Source organism: Crassostrea angulata, chromosome 9 (assembly GCF_025612915.1).
Source record: "Crassostrea angulata isolate pt1a10 chromosome 9, ASM2561291v2, whole genome shotgun sequence".
Classification (NCBI taxonomy): Eukaryota; Metazoa; Mollusca; class Bivalvia; order Ostreida; family Ostreidae; genus Magallana; species Magallana angulata.
The window spans coordinates 23,654,208-23,676,082 of NC_069119.1; the positions used below are offsets into that span (position 1 = coordinate 23,654,208).

A 21,875-nucleotide genomic window follows, 5' to 3' on the forward strand; every position below is an offset into this window, starting at 1 on the left:
TAGTAACAACTTATAGGAGAATTCAACTCATATGTATCACCTATCCCCCTGCAAATGGGAATAAGAAAAAACACATTATTACTCCTTGCAATCAACTTTTTTGTTTCTAAATGGTACTAACAGGTTTAAAAACTCTATTGGAACACAAAAGCAACCTATTTGGAACACAAAACCTTCCCTTTCATCTTTTCAAGAGGGACAGGTACCTAGAAAATGGCAATCAGGCATCTTACCCGAGGAGTAATTCCCCAAATATGCTGAACGGATGATGATGAAACCTAATTTCTCTTTTTATTCTTTAACCAATACCAAAAGATCTAGATTTGTTTGCTATAAAGATTGAAATACATGTTTTTCATACAAAGAAATACCAAATTTGATCATCATGACCACACCCCCATAATGAGGTGGGAATCCATGCAAATGACAAATGGTTAAAAAATGCACACAAATTCAATTTTTCTTGATAAATTTTCCATAAAGAAGAAACCAAACATATGTGTTTTGTTTTAAATGAGAGAAATTTTATGTATGCTTGAGATTTTATCAAAAGAAATGTGAAATAAAGGCTATTTTTGGTTGTCGGTGAAGAAAATTGAAGGGGGGGGGGGTGCTTTTTTGACAATCAGACATTTTAAAATTGTTTATAATGACTTAAAATGCAGATATTAACTATTTAGAATTACATGTAATTACATGTAAATTACATGTAGCACATGTAAAATATATATTTAGCCCTAAAATCAACTTTTTGTCAGTTTTAGCTTGAGAAAGAACAATATTTTACAATTTCTTATCAAATCTAAGGGTTTAAAACTTCATAAAACTGCATGGCTGTCAATTAATTTCAAGAAAATTTCATGAAAATGGCACAATATTATTCAGTTAATCCAAATTCAACCCAAAATCTAATTTCAATAGTAATAATATGCCTATAAAGGGTTTTAATATAAGGACAAACCCAAAATACTAGAAAATTGCACTTTTTCTAAGGACCACCCCCTGCTACATTTTGGCCCCTAAATCTCATCACAGCGTTGAGAAATCATAAAAATTCAGCCAGTTTCCCATTTTACACACATTGAACATCTTTTCTGTACCCATGTTGTTAAACTTAAAGCCTATTAAAAATTTGACATTTTCTTGAAGGTGGCAGAGGATAGTTTTTTTGGTCGAGGAAATGTGAGACAGATAGTGCTCATATATGTGATTTAATTTTTCAGTGGATTTTTAAATTTGCTAAAATTGGTTTGCATGCAGGGGACACATGGTCCCGACTCTTGAGAATTTTTAAACATTTCAGAATAAAACAAGTACAACTTACATATAGCACTATAAAGAATAGCCAGGGACAGTCTCAAAATTTTCTGAAAAAATGGCATTTTTTTCACATTTTCACGGGTCCAGAACCATGCTCCAGTCCCGAGCAACTGCCATAAACTACCATAGGATTGGTAGCTTAATGTATATCCATGCAAATAATCACCAATTGATGGGGGGTCAATCACCTTCTTTTCGAGTGACATTTCGTGTTCTGAACCCACCCTACTTTTCAAGCACAAAACCGAAAGTGAAAATTTTGGCCACAGTTTCGCATTTTCATTCCATATCGGATGAAAAGTGCTACCAATAATAAAGTGTCATATATCAATGAAATTGACATGAGCTCCTCTATCCACAAAATGAATGCAATAAATATTCTACCAATTTATACCCCTCAAATAACCAGCCAAACCCCAGGTTCTCCCTTTATTTCAAAATTTTGACCGGGTCTTTCCTTCGAAACTATCCCCTGCCACCTTACATTCGGCGCGCGCGCGGGGGTTACATACAGGGGCACCCCGACAAATAGTTGCACATAGAACGTTTAAATAATGTGTGTTCATTGAATTCATAAATGATATAGATGAAAAAAAATGAAATTGAATCACAACAATTTATCTAAGACGCAACACAACGTAATGCAGTAAACGCCTGTGCCTTAAAGTGGCATTTGTTCGCTTGTATGTCTATGTAGACATATTAACTCGTTCATGTACGATTCTCACATATTTGTTTTAAGAAATTTGAAAAAAAATATAGCACAGAACTTGTTTAATTTGATACCAAATGACATTATTTAATATATTAACAATAACTGAATTCATTTTTTTTCATTAAATGATAATGATTTTTGCTATCAGAAAATTACGTGTATGAGCTGCTGACCCCTAATTATAGGGGCCAGCCCTTTTTTCTTAATTTTAAATGAAAGCTCTCGTTATTCTAAACAACTTTTGCTCTATATGTATTAACAAAATATTTTTAGTTTAAAGGTTATTATACAAAAAACAACAAAATTTCAGACCCCCCAAAACCTTATACTTTACCGGCAAATAGCTCAAAAACTAAAAAACATTTTGCCAAACTTTTCATGCCAGCAAAACTATAAAATGTTACCAACAATTCTGCTAAATTTCATGCAACTATCTTTTGTAGTTCCCAAGATCAACTCTGGACAAAAGACCCCCCAATTTTCAATTAAAGGGCAATAACTCATAGCCGGAAGTGAATTTTAAAAATTTGAAAAAAAACATCTCGAGATATTAACATTGTCTACATACCCTAAAAGTTTCATAACAATCAGACAACAAATGTACGAGAAATGGCCTACACAAAATTTGCGGATAAAAAAAAAAAATAATAATAAGAAACAGTAGAATAACAGAAGGGTTTTCCGTTGAAAAACGGAAAACCCTAATAAAAAGAAACCGAAGAATAACAAGAGGGTCTTCCGTTGAAAACGGAAGACCCTAATTAAGATTTCTGAGCCTCAAAACAATATACAAGCGATTAAAAGCTATTAGTACCTTGTTTCAGGTTCATTACTGGAAGAAGAAGCCGTTGGTTCCAATCCTGTAAAGCCTCTGATGAACGATACACGTCGATCCAATGCAGAACTGGTTCGTAATATCCATAGCCTTCAAAAAATTGAGAGATAATAAGTTTTGTTTTTTAATGCACAAATGATAATGATGATGATGATAATTATAATCATAATAATTGTGATAATAATTATAACTAGAGCAAAGCTCGTTGCAAAGCAACGAGTGGGTTTTCCGCTAATGTCGAAAGCAACGCTAGAAGTACGTCTAAGAAGCAGAGTTCTTAATCTAGTAACAAAGAAACCTAAGTACAAAAAGATAAAAAAAAATCGAATGATTCTTGGTACAACTTAACATGATCCGAATGTTTTTAAGTACGACTTAACCAAAAACCCTTAACCATTTCAAGAACGACTTAACAAAAAAACCCAATGTGTTTAAGTACGACTTAACAAATTTGACTTCATTTTAGGTACAAGTTTACTTTACCTTGAACTAACATCTTTTTTCTTAACCCAGAATGCAAAATTAAAATTTATGTAAAAAATCAATTTTGTTTAAAACATAATTCTGAGCAAATTTTCCTCTTCACTGCTTTTCAAAGGGTTGACCTTTCGTACTGTGTGCTCGTTGCGTCATTAATTGTCAGAAACTTATCGATGTAAAGTTTACTTTACTGTACTTCTGTGAATATTTTCTATGTAAAATTACTATGAACCAGACAACATTGAAATGGTGAACATTTCAAAGGGCCCCGCTTATGTTATTTCATAGAATTCTGCTTTGACCTTGACCTATAACTTGAAATTTTTCCAGCTGGCATAGAACTTTTAATTCAATTTCATTCCCCCTAACATACATGCATTTTTGTTCAATCTGACCAAGATTAAGCATATTTGGAAAATAATCTACTATTTAAAACTAATTTTAAAAAGATCTGCTATGACCTTCACATTGACAGACTTGGTTCAAGGTCACTGCACGCCATTAACCAATAAACTCTGTAAAGGTAAAATATTAGCCAAATAGGGGCTAAAAGGAGAGTATATCTATGCTCTTAAAATATGGATTTTTGTGTGATCTGATATGACCTTGACTCTTCATCTACAAATATCATTCGAGGTCATTGCATATATTTTGAACAAAGGCATCATGTGGGTAAAGTATGAGGCTGAATGGAGCAAAGGGAGAGAAGATATACTCCGGACAAGGATTTTTAAAAATATAATTCTGATATGACCTTCACAGTTTCTTTTCACTGAAAATAGGTTCAAGGTCACTACACACCCTTTCACCCTTTACTCAAAAGCTCTGCTTATGTGAAGTCTGAGCCAAATAGGGGTTAGTAGAAATTATATATGCTCGCAAAAAAGGATGTTTGCATGATCCGATATGATCTTCACACGTTACCTAGAAATTTCATGCAAGGTCACTGCACATCGTTTAACCATAGAGACACTCTGTGAGTATAAGCCAGATTGGACCAAAGGGAAAAAAGATATGCCCCAGACAAGGATTTTATATATATAATTCTGCTATGACCTTAACCTTATACCTAAAAACATGGTTCAAGGTCACTGCACATCCTTCAACCAAAGGAACCCTGTGGATGAGGTATGAGCCAGATTGGGCCAAGGGGAGAGAAGCTATGCTCCTGTCAAGCCAATCTCGGATGGACAGACCGACAAATTGATCACTAGAAGGCGCCCGCATAAACATGCCTTTTTATCTAAAATAGTATCCATGCTATCTGCCCATGGTGAATAGTCATCAAAACCATTCATTAGCAGAATTTGATTTCCCTCCTTTTTAAGGTGGTATGGGACATCTGTCGATATTAATGTGGATTAAAGTACTATATAATTGAAAACTTTTCACCGGTTTAGAATTTTCAAATTTTACAATATTTAACCAAAAAATAGCTTTTAAAAATATTTGAAAAGGTAAAAATTGTAAAAACCCCAGCGGGATTCGAACTCATGACTAACGGGTTCCTAGTAAACCCTCTAACCCACTGTGCTAAGGAGTTAGGTGACCATTTTTGAGAAGAAACTACATGTACTTATATAATTACACTTTATTTTATTGTTTATTTCGATAAACAATACGTCACAACATGGAAGTGTCCCATATCACCTTAAACTCGGAACACCTCTGACCTAATAAGATCGCCGCATTAAATACAAAGTTTGATTTAACTCTAATTTGTTTATCATCAAGAAATTCTGCATCGCTGACAAATAAAGTTTTCTTCTGTATAATGAAATACCAATTAACTGACTATTCAGACAATAGCAAGTTTATTGTCCCATTCAACAGCTACTATTTTCCTTGGCTTTGCCTCATTAAATATTTGCTGTCTTGGGGGACAATAAACTTGCTATTGTCCTCATACCCAGTAAATACTAAATAGGCATATAATATCCCATCCACCTACATTTCATGTTATATAACCTCCCGTTTGTAACCTTCAATTTCACTGTAAAGTCAACATATCTGTCATAGCCGCAAGTTTCACAATTTATTTCTGCTTCTCATGTACTTAAAATTAGGGGCCTTAATATTGCTTACCAATTCCAACAAGAGACATCCCTCTAACTATTGGTAATCATTAAAATTCATTTCATGAATCTACGCAACAATGATAAACCTTCAAGTACAGTCACTCTCAATTTTACAAAAATATTGACGGTACTTTATCCGAAACTGTTCCTTGTATCTTTAACTTAGTACACTAACATTTTTATGAAAAGACGGTTTGTCTTAGAATAAGAAAGCTAATGCAATTCTGAGAAAAAGAATACCACATATTGCCAATTCCATTGAGGTTTAATAAAAATATGGCCATTTAAGTGAACCCACCATTTCCAATTTCCTTAAGTAAACACAGATTTACAGGGTTCTCCATAGTAAAACATCTTTATCTGACCTTTTAGAGGTCAACTTTTGTTCAACCACCTTTAAAAAGAAACCTTATTCAATACAACATATGCCTACATGATATAATCATGATAAAAGCTTCACATCACTTAGAAATACCCTTACATGTATACCCCCCACCCCCCAATCTTTTGATTTTCATAAAAAGTCATGGTTTGAAATGTTTTACCTAATTTTATGAAACATGTGGCAATTTCCTTGAGTCATTTCTCACACATATTTGAAAACAATCATCAATGATTCTAAAATGTGATCTTTATTTGTTTATTGTATGATTTGTACCATTTTAATTAACAAAGAGACAGCTGTCCTGCTTGTGATTTCTTGTTTTCATGAAAAAAGTAAGCTAACAATCATATTTAGTGAATATCTAATCTATTCTGATTTCTAGTCTTCTTCTAACCATGCTAAAACAGTAAGTTACAACCTACAAGTTAGACATCTGCCTTAAATTAGAATTAAATTCAAACACACCCAGGTAGCTGGAGACAGAGTTGATTTCAATGAAAAATGTTCAAATTTGACATGTTTTTCTACTTTTTTATGCATATATACCTTAGAAAGGTAGAAATAGGTTGTTTCTTGTTCATTTCAAAAGTAATTATCATAGCAGATGTTATTTCAAAGTCAAATGTACATTTACATATCCTACATGTAATCTTAATGCAGACAATTAAATAGAGGGGGGGGGGTTCAATTATGTAAACACATCTAAATATCTTTATGAAATAAAAAATAAAGGAAACATAATTGTATACTTTTATTGAAAAACAAATTTTCACAGCAATTATGAATTTCTTTAAACAGCCTTAATTTTGTTTTCATAATTTCTTATCAAACACAAACCACAACATGGCATGATGCTTTCTTCAAGTTCCATTATTGTTCATGCATTATCGGATTTAATTTGAATTACCGGTAAATAGTCTGTAGAACACAAGGAATATGCATGTGGATAGAGGTGACAGGTTAATCTCAGGAGCTGACCCACAAGAATCAACAGGTACCGGTAAAAGCCATGTGGTAACAAGAGTCTGTTTTGAGCTGAAATAAATAAAAAAAATAATTAGCTGTGTTTACATACATGTACTAGTAATAGCTGTGTTTACATTAACATATGCATAGTATTCCTGTAAAAAATACACTGACCATGCAGTGTAATAAGTATGACATATCCCAATACATGACATAACATTTAGGCAGTACAAGATCAAAAATTTGCATATCAAGTCATAATATAATATTAAAAAATTTTCATAGGTATAAACACTTATCAAATTGAGAAAGAGAGAGAGTTTGAGAGAGAGAGAGTTTATTACCATACTTGTAGTGCAACAGTCAATATTTCAATTCGTAAATTACAAACGAATATTACCCACCGAACAGCGTCAAAGTACATGTACTGGTATTAGCTTCTGGTATACCATTTTTTATCAATTCTACTGTGTATATTTTGTTTGCAAATAAATTTAGCGAGGGTTTTTGTTTATTTTCTTATAAATTACATGTTTTAAAAACAATACTACGTGTAATAAGCATAAAACATGTATGAGTAAACTTAATGAAGAATTTTTAATAGATTATTTTCAAAGAATGTGGTACATTAAATGTATGTCATTCTTTATAAAACTAGCATATATTTCGTGCGCCATAAATTGCAAGTTTTTTGTAAATATCATTTACTTGCATGATAGGTATATATGGTCTAACCAAAATTTTCTTCATAAAGCTACAGCTGTATGTACCACATATATGTTTTGTCACAAGTATACATTTTAAAAAAAAATACCCAAATTCCAACAGTTTAAATAAACTCAACTCATTCTCTGATAAGTTCATTGTGTTTTGTGCGTGCATATCTTATTTGTCTGCTGCAACAGCAGCCAATCAGCGGTAAGCTGAATCCACAAAAAAAAGTTTGTGTTTTAGGAGCGGGTAAATTGTTTATGCGACACTGTCAAGAAAACCACACCAAATAATAACAAGAAACATAAATATTCACTTAAATGTATTCTGTTGTAAAGTAAAGGTTTTTAACACTTATTGCATCTTGCAAAACATGTGATGACCTTATTAAATCATCTGTCATATATCTGATATACATGTATATGTAAAAGATGGGAGAAATAACGACAGAACAAAGTGGGATTCGAACCTGGCCCTCTGAATCTCTAGTCAAGTGCTCTACCAACTGAGCTACATGTATCTGGCACCGGTATTCAAACCAGTCTGACTGTCACATTCCTCCCCCTTAAATGATCTTCACCCTCGAAGATCATCCCTGGCAGGATCGAGTTAACCTGTTCGTTCCAGGGGTTGGTCACAACACCAATATTGTAACAGGATGGGAGAAATAATGAAGGGATTTGAACCTGGGCCCCCTGAATCTCTAGTCAGGTGCTCTACCAACTGAGCTAGCTATCAATGATCGGCATCATAAAAAAAAGAAAAGATATCAAAGTCATGTTTTAACTCTGAAGTCTGAAGTATACAATTTTATTTACTTGAAGTTATGTCTACAGGGTATTCATGACTACATTTGGAGACCTCTGCACAAGAATATATGATATGTTTCTAATTAGACCCTGCTTTGAATTTTGAGTTGAAAATTCACAATCTGTTATTTTTTTAAATAGATAAATTCAGTTACCCTTTCCAGTCCCCCATGAACCTCGAGCGAGTCTAAACACCCATGAAACATGTAAAAATTACACGTTAGTAAACAAACACCCACACCATAACAAAAACATCTAACAGTGTGCACGTACTTACATGTACATCTATACTATATACTAAATTTTAACCAGTTAACAAGAAACTTTAAAAGGAGTAAAAGACTCACCTTCTTCAGTAACATCCACATAAATCACACACTTTAATGTTCATCTTTTCTCCTTTATTACTCGTAGCTTATCAACGGCTGATCGTCGACAGAAGTGTGGCTGTCAGAATTTCCTCGTAAACGATTCACACGAGAAAAATATCCTCCTTAAACAAATATGTAGTATTGTTCCCTGTGCATGTTCATATGTTTCACAGCAAATTGAAAATGCATGTGTACACCGAAAGAATACACAACTTCTCTTCTGCATTACGGCTCTCTCTTTTCTACAATGCCGTTCGTTACTGTTTACATTCGGCGCGCGCGCGCGGGGGTCACAAATATTCTCTTTTGAGAAGTGGACAGGCATAGCCTACATCCACTTCTCTTCGCAAGCCCTCATATTTTGATTCTGGAAAACGTGTAAATGTCAGAACCAAAGACGGTTTATGTTTCGACTCATGTTTCGACTCCAGTTTCCCTGAATTTTCGTAACAGACCTACTATTTCTACATTTTAAACATTATTGCATACATATATCACAAAAAAATCACCACTAACCCGCTGTCAAATCATTTTCGCAACTTCTACATCCCGGGTTTAAATTGTGTGTATCACATTGTTTATCTAGGTCAGCGCAGATTAAATGTTTATGTTTCGGATAAAATTGGAAACCTATTTAAGACAATAATGTCGAAAACGTAACTGAATCAATTTAATCTTACAATGTATAAACAAATACTGAGCCAAATAATTACAAAGTGGTATGTCTTCCCTTTTTAACCATCTCTTATGGTGACAAAATTTGTCTACATCTGTTTTTAACAATAAAACGAACATTGATTAATATAGCATACAAGAAAGATTAAAATAAAGAGTGTTTATGTGACAAAGTTACTTATTTTATTGTATGCATTTTGTTAATTTGTCTTAAATGTAAAACCGTTCTATATAGCTCTGTGAATTTTAAAAAAAAATACCTTTAATCTAAAGTCTACAATCGGAGCACTATTTTCCGTTTTTTCCGACTCTAAATTTTCTACTTTTTAAACCACCTATAGCGAATGATCTCATAATTTAAAACCGGAATGTAGAAGTTGAGAAAATGGTTTGACAGCGGGTAAGTGGTGTTTTGTTTGTAATATATGGATGCATTTATGTTTAAAATGTAGAAATAATGGGTCTGTTACGAAAATTCAGGGAAACTGGAGTCGAAACATGGGTCGAAGTGTAAACCGTCTTTGGTTCTGACATTTACACGTTTTCCAGAATCAAAATATGAGGGCTTGCGAAGAGAAGTGGATGTAGGCTATGCCTGTCCACTTCTCAAAAGAGAATAGGGTCACAAACAGAGGCGCCCCGACAAATAGTTGCACATAGAACGTTTAAATAATGTGTGTTCATTGAATTCATAAATGATATAGATGAAAAAAATGAAATTGAATCACAACAATTTATCTAAGACGCAAAACAACGTAATGCAGTAAATGCCTGGGCCTTAATGTGGCATTTGTTCGCTTGTGTGTCTATGTAGACATATTAACTCGTTCATGTACGATTCTCACATATTTGTTTTATGAAATTTGAAAAAAAATATAGGTCAGAACTTGTTTAATTTGATACCAAATGACATTATTTAATATATTAACAATAACTAAATTAATTTTTTTTCATAAAATGATAACGATTTTTGCTATCAGAAAAATACGTGTATGAGCTGCTGACCCCTAATTATAGGGGCCAGCCCTTTTTTCTTAATTTTAAATGAAAGCTCTCGTTATTCTAAACAACTTTTGTTCTATATGTATTAACAAAATATTTTTAGTTTAAAGGTTATAATACAAAAAGCAACAAAATTTCAGCCCCGAAAAAATCTTAAACTTTGGCGAAAAATAGCTCAAAAACTAACAAAGAAATTACCAAAATTTTCATGCCAGCAAAATTATAACATGTTACCGACAATTTCGCCAAATTTCATGCATCTATCATCTGTAGTTCCCGAGATCAACTCTGGACAAAAGACCCCCCAATTTTCAATTAAAGGGCAATAACTCATAACCGGAAGTGAATTTTTAAAATTAGAAAAAAACGTCTAGAGATATTAATATCATCTACATACCCTGAAAGTTTCATAGCAATCAGACAAAAAATGTTCGAGAAATCTCGTGCACAAAATTTGCGGGAAAAAAAAAAATAATAACTAGAGCAAAGCTCGTTGCAAAGCAACGAGTGGGTCTTCCGTTAATGTTGGAAGTAAAGCTGTAAGTTCCTGTAAGAAGCAGAGCTCTTATACCAATAGTAAGAAAAACTAAAATAAAAAGATGAAAAAACTCGAATTAGTCCTGGTACGACTTAACAAAATACGAATTATTTTAAGTACGACTTAACAAAAACCTTTCTGATTTCAAGAACGACTTAACAAAAAAAAATCCGATTATGTTTAAGTACGAATTAACAATTTCCGAATTATTTTAGGTACGAGTTAATTTATCTTTGAACACAACACTATTGCCTTAACCAAGAACGTGGAATCAAAATTTCCGGAAAACTCAATTTTTAAATCCCAATATCTCTGTAATGCATCGTCCAATTTTAAAACGGATATCAGTTTAAATTAAGCTTTATAAAAGCCCCTTTGTTGCTTTATGATTTATATCAAATTATTGATCAGAAAAGAGTTATTATAAAAAGACTTAGTAGCCCTTCAGGCCTTTAATTTGAAGGGTCAGCCCCTTTTTCTTGACATCAAAAAAAAGGTCTTGCTAATATAAACATATTTTGTTCTAGAAGTGTTCATGAATTGTAAACTGTTCTCGAGATATCTAAACAACTGTATTTTAGGGGCCGACCCTTTAACCCCTTACCGGGGCCACTAACAACAAAATATTTGGTATCATATTGTAAAAAACATTATTTCTAACCACTTTTGTACTACATTGCTTTTCAAAATATTTCTCCTTTTTCAGATATTAATGATCAAAATATTGAATTATAGCCCCTTGAAACCCCTAATTACATAATTTATGACTTAGGTATGGTACTGTATAGATGAACAGATGTACAAACAACATTTTTGCTTCTATATTTAATAACAAATTATTGTTCAGTAAAGAGTTATTGTAAGAAGACATTAGAGCCCTCTTGGCCCCTAATTTGAGGGGCCAGCCCCTTTTTCTTGATATCAAATGGAAGGTCTTGCAAATACAAACATATTTTGTTCTACAAGTGTTCAAGAAATGTTAACCATTCTTGAGATATATGTACAAATGTGTTTTAGGGGCCGACCCTTTAACTCCTAAATGGGGTCATAAACAAAAACATTTAAGGTAGCATACTGTTCAAAACATTATTTTGAGCAACTTTTGTTCTACATTGCTTTTAAAAATATTTCTCCTTTTTCAGATATTAATGATCAAATTTTTGAATTTCTGGCCCCTTGAAACCCCTAATTACGTAACATATGACTTAAGTATGGTGTTGTATAGATAAACAGCCCAAAAATGAACATTTTTGCTTCTATAATTAATAACAAATTATTATTCAGTAAAGAGTTATTGTAAGAAGACTTTACAGCCCTCTTGGCCCCTAATTTGAGGGGCCAGTCCCTTTTTCTTGATATTAAACGAAAGCCCGTGTAATTTGAAACAACTTTTGCATTATATCTTTTAACAAAATATTTATACATCAAAAGATATCACAGAAAATGTGCAAAAATTTCGTGAAAAAATTTGGTGCTTATTTTCAGGTTCAGGCGAGCTTTGAGGCCTTGAGCAATTTTCATCATTGGAAGCATGGGGGTACATCTACATACATTCATCTACAATCCCTGAAAATTTCAATCTTCTATCTTGATTAGTTTCGGAGGAGATGCGTGGACAAAATGACCCTAAAAAATTTACAAAATCGTCAATATCTGAAACCGGAAGTGACGTCATCCTTTCAAAATTTTATAATATGTAGCGCCGATCATGCTTTATCCGTCCTGAAAATTTTGTGCGAATCGGTTGGATAGTTTTTGAGAAATAGCGCTCCAAAAAAGTCAGAAAAAGAAAAAAAAGAATAATAAAGAAAAAGAAACCGTAGAATAACAAGAGGGTCTTCCGTTGGAAACGGAAGACCCTAATAAGAAACAGTAGAATAACAGAAGGGTTTTCCGTTGAAAAACGGAAAACCCTAATAATAATAAAAGTTATAATTATAATAATATATAATTTAAATAAAAACATCTTATTATCACATTGATAAATCAAAAAATCTTGTTTAAAATATGATTTAAAACATGTACAATGTACTTAAGTTTTAATAACGTGCGTTCTAATCTTTGTCAAAAGTAAAAGGATTGTATGATTTAACAGATATGAAATACTATAATCACATTCAACATATTCATCATTCTTCTTGAAATCTTATATAAATTCATTAATTTTGTATCAATATTACAGAGATAAGTTTTGTCAAACTTTAGTTAACAATTGATACACACAGAAAAATAAAAATTAAAAAAAACCATATCAAGATATTATCTTTTAGATTGATGCAATATAAAAACAAAATTGAGACAACCTTTGAAAAATTAGCGATTAACAGAGTCGAAAGAAAATGTTAATTATTTGTACTTGACTACTGCACATTTACAATATATTGAAATTGTGATTCATCAACGTTGAGTGCTCATAGGTATTTTGTATACCTTTTGGTCCATCGAGTGTTGTTGCTTCCTCAAGTTTTGGAATCATCTCGCTGAGAATTGGAATAGCAGCTGCATTGTGGCCCCAGATCTTAAGTTGAGTTTTGTCATGAGGAAGTGAATATTTTTCATCGTCTGTGATTGTTACAATCCCTGCTGCAACCATACATCCTAGCCATTCTTGTGTGTATCTGTTAAAACAGAAATTTCAACTTGCAAATATTTTCTTAACCGAATCTCGCTATATCAGCGAGATTCGGTCAGGAAGACATCATACATGTATATAGCCTAAGAATATAGTTGATTAATTCCTTTATGCTGATTATTTTTTCATGGATGTTTAAAAAATCTTGTTTCGTAAATGCAGACACATTTTATGCAATTATAAATGGTATTTTTCATATCTTTTTTTGTACAACACAATTCTTTTTATATTTCATAATTTTTAGCAACAAAAAAGTTTTTGAAGTCGCAGATTTAAATGATTGATACATGTCAATAATTTTTCTTGAGAAATTAATGCTTGTCCCTTTCTCAAAATTAAAATGGGTTTATCTATGCGGTTGAGCTTGGTTTAACCTTTCAGTGGTTTTTGAAATTTATGGTACATTGATAAAAAATTGATATTTTGACGACTCATTTTAATCTCATTCTACAAATGTAATAAGTGTAAAAATAAGTGTAAAAACGAGTTTCCCCTGTATATTGATTCTTATCCATAAATTGCATACTACGTTCACAGTTCATATAAAAAGAAATTTCATCCAAAATAATCATTGAACAATCAATGATTAATGATCACATTGGAAATACACACGTCGGACTGTTGGATGGATCAGAACAAATCAATATTGATTTCCTATTGCTGTTTATTGATTATACTCTACTGTATGCGTGTTCAAGTTGAAAAAAAAAAACCATCAACAAGCACGTCTCTCTTTTAAAATGATCAAATTTTTTTTAAAAAATTCACCTTGTAGCTATTAACTGATGACCTCCAATCAACAGATTTTAAACTTTTTTCAAGCATGCATCCGTGTCAAATGGGAGAGTGCAATGAAGACTCCAAAAGCTTTTGGATTTTGCAAGGTTTTGATGTGGTTAATAAACGATTTGTACGATACTTAACGATACGTTTTTTGTAGTATAAGAAATGCTACTATTGTGTAGTGGATGTTACATGCATTATAAAAATTGTGTTTCAGGTGGTGTAAATACATGTCGTTTCAATGAATTTTAAGAAACACCGATGTACAAGCTACTGAACATTACGTTATTAAAGATCCTTATTGTGTTCACTGAATAATTCAAACGGTCACCAAAACTAGGTCATTCCTCAGTTCTAAAAATAACGAAACCGGTAAAAAGATAATTCTAAAGGTTCATACAGATCTTGAATATCGTACTTATCCATGATAAAAAAAATTATTCTTGTATGTTATTATCAGTTAATGGATCAAAATGTATGATTTAAAATGGGTTACAAAGACAAAATTAACATATTCATTCATTTTATAATGAATAATTGATAATAAAAAGAACTTTATTACATATGCGCTATAATTAAATGATGTACGAAATATTTATATGTATTTTTTTTATAGTGATTTGTATTCGACTGACCTTAATTTTTTTCCAGCTTTTTCGCTCAATTCCTTTGCTGTACACGGTTGCTGAATCTCAGTAAAAGCATCCACGATACCAGTTTTGAAACCAAATGCAAAAACCAGGGTGCTAAGTCCATCCCTAACAACCTGTTCTAAATCTCGAGCGTTCGTTGTTGAAGATGCCATTGCCTTGCAGAACTATTCTTGCCCTGACGTAATAATACGGACACCCATGTGGTGTCTAAAAATATGCATTGCGGTATACACATGCCACTTTATAGCAGTCTATGGTATTGTAAAATGGTTTAACGTAATAAACTTACTTAATTAATATATATTGGCTACACTTTGATGAATGTTGTAACGTCATAAGATAAATGCGTCACGTTACTTCCGTCTATTTTTTCATATACGGAAAGAAGATATTTATAGACTGAGGACAATTAATCGGCAAAATTTTTTTTCATTAGTAGATAATATACATTTTATATTATATACCTAATTTAGGTAAATGTGTTTCTTTAATATAAGATATATTTAACTTATTTTATTCACAATATTAAAACATTGTAATCAATTTAAAAAACCTCATCACAATGTAAGTATAGTTCTCATGTAACATAAAGTCAGATCTAAAAATATTTGACTTTATCTATTGATAAATGGTTGTGTCTTGCGCATTAATTATAAAACAAATTTTATAGATTGTAAATATGATTTAAAAAGCAATAAATGGCTTTAAAGATGAAAACGAGGGTTATTTACAACATTACATAGTCAAAATCATTGCGGTTTACATGTTTAGCGATAGCTTTTAATACAGAAGAGAGTAATGCATTTTACATCTTTTGGAATACAATGTCCTCTTGTTTGGTATCAATATCTTTATCTCTGACCTGCAAAACTCGACAATATGCAAAATAATGTGCGTTTTTTAAAAAAAGTTAATATATTGCTATACATGCTCTGACCTTATTTTCGATTCTAACCAGTTGAGGTTCACATGTACTATTCTTAATATTGAAAGGGAACAACAAGAATATTTCAGATTGATTAAATCCCTGGCTATCTAGTCTACAGAGAGACAATGGCAGTAACAGCAAACCGTGCAAAAGCACACATTTTTAACCAGAAATCTTATGCACGCCTGTACGTCTTATCTGTTTTTACATTTACAGGGAGTCTCAGATTATCTGATATCATATGACATTCGAATGAATTAACAATAATAGACGAAATCTTGTGCAGACCCTGAAACATGCTACTACACCTCTGCGAACGAACCGTACCGATCCGTGCAAGAAACGATCCGTACCGTTCACAGCATTAAGCGAAACTCAGAGAGAGAGAGAGAGAGAGAGAGAGAGAGAGAGAGAGAGAGAGAGAGAGAGCGAGAGCGAGGGCGAACGAGAGAGAGAGAGAGAAAGAGAAAGAGAGAGAGAAAACTTTTGTGTGAATTTTAATACTTAAATTACAGTTTTATCACTTAACTTCATTATTTCGCTTTACCTAGGTTTCTGTATTCCGTCATTTGAGTGACACTTTATTTCAGGACATCACGTGCTTTGCCTGTAAATCATTTCAAGTATAACAGATAACACCATCAGCTGCGTGCTGCTCTGTTCCTCCTACTGATGAAAACAAAATTCCGAATAAAAAAGGTTAAATTTTTTTTTTATCTAAGAGATTGCTCCTATATATTTGAAATTATTTAACAATCATTATTTAAAGAGAAAATTGTGTTATATATTATGGGACACCCTGTACAATGAAAAAAGCCAAAAAATGATAATGAAGTAAAAAAATATAAATAAATAATTGCCAACTAGCCCAGAAGCCAAATGGGGAATGTTTATTAAATGTAAACTACTGTGGTTTCATTAATTTTCAAGGGTATCAATTTTCGTGGATAAAGTGAAAATCACATTTTCAAGGATACGTAAATTCGTGGCCAATGACCCTATCAATAGAAAATGTTAATAGAAATTACACTTCAATGAACATTAAATTTCGTGGATCAACTTAACAACGAAATCCACGAAAATTGGTATTCAACGAATATTGATGAAACCACAGTATTTGCATAAATGGTCAAATAAAGTATATACATAAATGTCATATTCCTCTGTTTACTCGTTTGTGCAGTACCTATATTAATGCACGTTTTCCGTCGAGGTGACCAGCAATAGAACAAAAGCTGTTATCGATGAATTCAATAAAAGAAACGAGGTATGGAAACCCTTGTATATGCCAAATAGCATAAATATGCACATCGTCTTTGTGACAAGAAACAGATCTCGTAACATTTGTAGTTTAAAGCAATAAGCTTTTTTGTTGGAAAATTTCAGAACATATGTGAAACAAGTTTGGTAGACATGGGTTTGATATGAATGTGATTAGGTAATGATAGAAAATATACACATGCAATTCCTGCGTGAAAAAATTCAACCTTGAAATGCAGACGGTTTTCATTATTGTCCATGAACTGTTACGACATGTTAATGTTTTTTAAACATCTCGCGATCGTCTGACTTTTGTGAATGAAACACAATGCTTTATCTTTTGTATGTCATTTGTTGTTTATCTAATGTGGAATTTATTTCATTTGTTCCGCTGGTTATGTAACAAACAATATCTTTTTTTGTAAATAGAGACGTTTGTCAATTTGTTTGTTTAGGTAGTGACATTGCAATAATATAAGTGAAACTAGAGACAAGCTCGTTGCAAGCAACGATTAGGTCTTCCGTCATAGCTGTGTCATACTTGGGACGTAATACAAAAAATTGATAGCTGACCATGGTACAAAACTACATGTAGATGCATAAACACTGAGTAAAAGAAAAAAAGTATTATACTACATGTTTATAAGCAAATATAGATCTTAAAACGTTGTCTATAGTTTGATTCGCCGCATTTTATTCACAGACTGTGGTTATGCCCGGTATGAAGGTAAAAAGACCAACAACAAACATTTTTCACGCATTTTTATCGAACGCAAGCGCCAATGAATCTTTTAGTATATATGCGGAGATCCTGGAAATTTTACAGGGGGTTTTGAAGAATAATTTTGTTTTTCGAGGAGGGGAAGCATGCGCGGATCAGAAAATTTTTCCGGGGTGGGGGTTGAGGGTCTGACGGTTATTTGATTTTGCCAAGGGATGTCCAAGGCTAATTTTGGTAAGTTTAAATGTACACGTTATTGAAAGAAATTTTGCGGGGGGAGGGGGGGGAGGGGGTTCTGGAACCCTTCCCCCTCCCTTCTAGATCCGGGCATGGAGAAGACCGATGCCGGTAATTTTACTGTAATTTTAACCATTTTCATTTAATTTTTCATTTTCAAAATTATCGGAATGCCAATGTTACCTTTCAAAACAGTTAAAACTTAAGATACGAACAACTGAGTCTCGGTGAGTATTACGTCCGCGTACGAAAGAAATGGCAATATTCAAGAAATTCGGATGAACGATCTCGGTCCTAAGTCGTCCATCCCATTCTTTTTCAGACTAAGAGCTACCGACTGCAGTTAGAGATTGTCAAACTCTTATTTATTATGTCAATTTGTTTTGTCTCGAAGAATCATTTTTTTTAATCAATGAAGTCTTACCTTATAAAAAGAAAGAAATCGGACACAATTTTCAATGTTAGCATCAAAATGTATTTTTTCTTTATATGCGTTAATGAAAACGTAGATCAGCCAGGGGTTCTTTGTCGTGCAAGCACCTACTTAATAGATTGTTACACGGGTCTACAACGATGACAAATATCGAAAAAGCAATATTGTGGATGAAGGATGAATGTGTAGTTTGTTTTTGAGGTTTATTTTTGATACATGTTATTATATTTATCTGAATCAGTTTTGTTTGTTGATTTGTTTTGTTTATTAAAAAGGGGAATAAAGAAAATGAGTAATTTCCAGGCAAGAAGGATCATTTTTGAAAGTGTGTGTGTGTGGGGGGGGGGGGGGGAATCATCCAACAAATCTTGGCAAGTAAAAAAAATAAGAAGGAATTTTGAATTTTCCAAAATTTTTACAATCTAATCCGGGGGGGGGGGGGGGGGGGGTACGCTTGGGGTATATCTAAAACTTTAATTTCACTCCTAATTTCATGATTTTCATACCATTTTTTTTTTACATACTCCAAAAATAGTGGGTTGGGGGGGGGCAACATGATAATTCAATTTTTTATATGTAGACTTAAAAAAAATTAGTTTCTGCGAGAAAAAGTGGGGAGGGGGGGGGGGCATGCCCTCCTGCTCCCCCCGATTCAACGTGCCTGAATTTTCCGATATGAAGTCAAGCATATTTTCCGATATGAAGTCAAGCATAAACTTTCTTATTATCACAGACTTAAAGCATATTGGAAAAAAGAAATATTGTATCAAGCAGTTATTATGCGCAGATCATGCATGCTTTCCTCTATGGTTTTCACAATTACATGTATCAGTTTCTACACGTACTTACTAAGGAGATACATTTCTAAAGAGATGGTATCGGTAACTTATAGTTCATTTAACAGTTAAGTTCAAGCTTGTCTTCTGCCACATGAAGCACGTGTGTAATCCTGATTTAGAAATAGGTATCATGACCGGTGGGGGGTGGGAGGGGGTGGGGTAGGGGTTGTCATCGCAACAAGATTGTGTACTAGCGTACTAGAGTGTACATTCATTGTTAATTTATAATTAATGTTGAATTAATATTAACAAACAAAATCATTCATTTATTATAACATGCAGTCTGGAAAGTTAACTGGAAGAACTAAAATGCCAGCGGGTTTTGTTTTCTCTATCTGCTGGACGATTTCATTTGTCTTAAATTTAAAGGGTGTAAGAATGCCCGCCTACTAAATACACAATCATGCTCACACGTCACCCGATTACAAATGGCTGTATTAGGGATTTATAAATCGTTCGATCTGATATATCATTGTTAATAATTCAAAACTTTGAACGATTAAATTGGTTTTTATACCTACCCCGACCTTCATGAAAGAATCATTTCTGCCTAATGGAAATTTTATTTACATGACTCCGCGCCAAAATGTCTCATTCATTAATTTTTCGCAGTTAAAGTAGACGAGTCCAAAAAAGGAACTTTTGAGACACATCATGCAATGTGACCATATACCGTGAATGCAGTTTACTTTGCGTCTATTTTCTTATTTTGAGAGTCCTTCTTATCATTGCTTGAAAATGAGGGAAAACCTTGAATATTGTTAATCTTTATGTCATATAACATGTGAAACTGTTTTCATTCCACCCACAAGCTTGAAATAATGAAATAATTTTAATGAAATCAATATAAATAGACGTCATAAATCCCATATCAAACGACATATTACCACCTTAATCTGCGCGTCTTTTTAATGAATTTATGAAGAGCGGCAAATTCTATAATGTATTTTTAAAGGTAATGTTAGCTGCAAGTCTGTAGCCCTTGTATGAAAAATTTCGGATGGTAGTCAATTTTTCCGGGTTCCAGACCGAGAGCTACATACATATGCAGCTAAGGTAAGTAATAATGCTTCCGATGAAATACTTTGTTTAGTAATGCAAGCTTTTAAGAAAGCAATACTTATATTTGTTTAAATAATAACACCCCAAAACTTCGTCTTACATTCTCTATTTGTAGAACAAGCAGAACCAGTATCAGTCCGACCCTCACCATATACATTGTTCGAATTTAATTGCCCTAGCTTAGCATTGCTTTGCATGTACACAATTTCTTTTAAAAATTAATCACTTAAAGTGTTTATCTACATGGCTATTAAGCTTGATGTACACATAGCAAATATACACGTGATTCAAAATAACCCAGACGGAAAACGGTAAAGAATTCAGACATTGAGTCTACATTTTATAGAACTTGTAAAAAAAAAAACCACATTGCGGGTCTGAATGTTTGTTAATGTGTCAATCTATCAATATACTACAGTGTGTTAATTATTTTCGATTGCTAAGGCTACAGCGTATTTGATGAACATTGAACAACATTTTTTCCATGCCACTTTTTTCCATGGAAGATAGCGAGTACAATTATAAAGCATTTATGATTGAGAACGAACCAATTTTGAAATGATATTCTAATGGATCTCACCAGTGGTTATTATGTTTTTGAATATTTTTAATGCTTTAACTACTTTTTTTTTTTTTTAAATTTTTTTACTAGATGACTATAATTGCTAAAGATCAATGTCTTGTCTAAAAATGTCAGTAAGTCTGATAGATAATTTGTTTACCTTTTTTTTTTTAAGTTAGTATAAGTGCACATTTGTCGAGATAGGATTTCTAATTATCTGTACCATATGTTCTTTGTTGTATAAGAAAACTAAATATATACGCCAGACTTCTTAATTAATTGACTGCTACCGTAAAATATTTTAGGTAATGTTTTTAACAAAGTTATAAATTACCTTCAAAATTGATTTTAATAGGAGTCAATTTCACGCTGTTCCAATGACATGTCATTTTATATTTTGAAAAATGGACTAAATTAAATAAATTTTTAATGGATAAATTAAGAAAAATGGAAATAAGACATTGGCTAAAAAATTCCACTTATCGAACAAATTAAAAAAGAACTGCCGTCGTCATTTACACAAATCGAGAATTATTTCATAAGATAAGGTTTAAACGATAAACATTAATATTTCACAGCATGTAGCTGTCAGAGATGGCCATAATGTATCTGTTTTCTGCAGTCCTCGCTACTTTCATTCCCGTATGAAACACAAAGGTAAAAATCTAATTATTTAAGTACAACAGTACACGAATGCTCGTACGTATATTCTGACTGAAAGTGATCAGCTCAAAAGAGATCATCTCAGGCGAGCTAAAAAAAAGTCTTACTATTATAAATAATATATTGATATAAATTATACAGTTTCTGAAGTAAAGCAAAAGAAGACCAATTTCTTAGACTGCGAATTTTCGAAGCAATAGAAAAAGAAAAACTATAG

General features: G+C 32.6%; 1 protein-coding gene and 1 long non-coding RNA gene across 2 annotated transcripts in view; both read right to left on the bottom strand.

Moving 5' to 3' along the window:
* LOC128162844 (S-adenosylmethionine-dependent methyltransferase Rv2258c-like) overlaps positions 1–15,332 on the bottom strand; it is a 33,682-nt gene extending 18,350 nt beyond the window's left edge. Inside the window, exons 1-3 of the mRNA XM_052826250.1 lie at positions 14,936–15,332; positions 13,316–13,503; positions 2,850–2,960 (exon numbers count right to left, since the gene is read on the bottom strand). Coding sequence (XP_052682210.1) covers positions 2,850–2,960; positions 13,316–13,503; positions 14,936–15,105 — 469 coding nt within the window. The 5' untranslated portion in view covers positions 15,106–15,332. The remainder of the gene's footprint in view (positions 1–2,849; positions 2,961–13,315; positions 13,504–14,935) is intronic.
* Positions 6,551–8,950, bottom strand: LOC128162845 (uncharacterized). The gene is made up of 2 exons (XR_008240718.1): positions 8,647–8,950; positions 6,551–6,848 (listed from the first exon to the last, which is right to left on the bottom strand). It is a non-coding gene; the product is annotated as an uncharacterized LOC128162845 (long non-coding RNA).
* Positions 15,333–21,875: the final 6,543 nt, after the last annotated feature.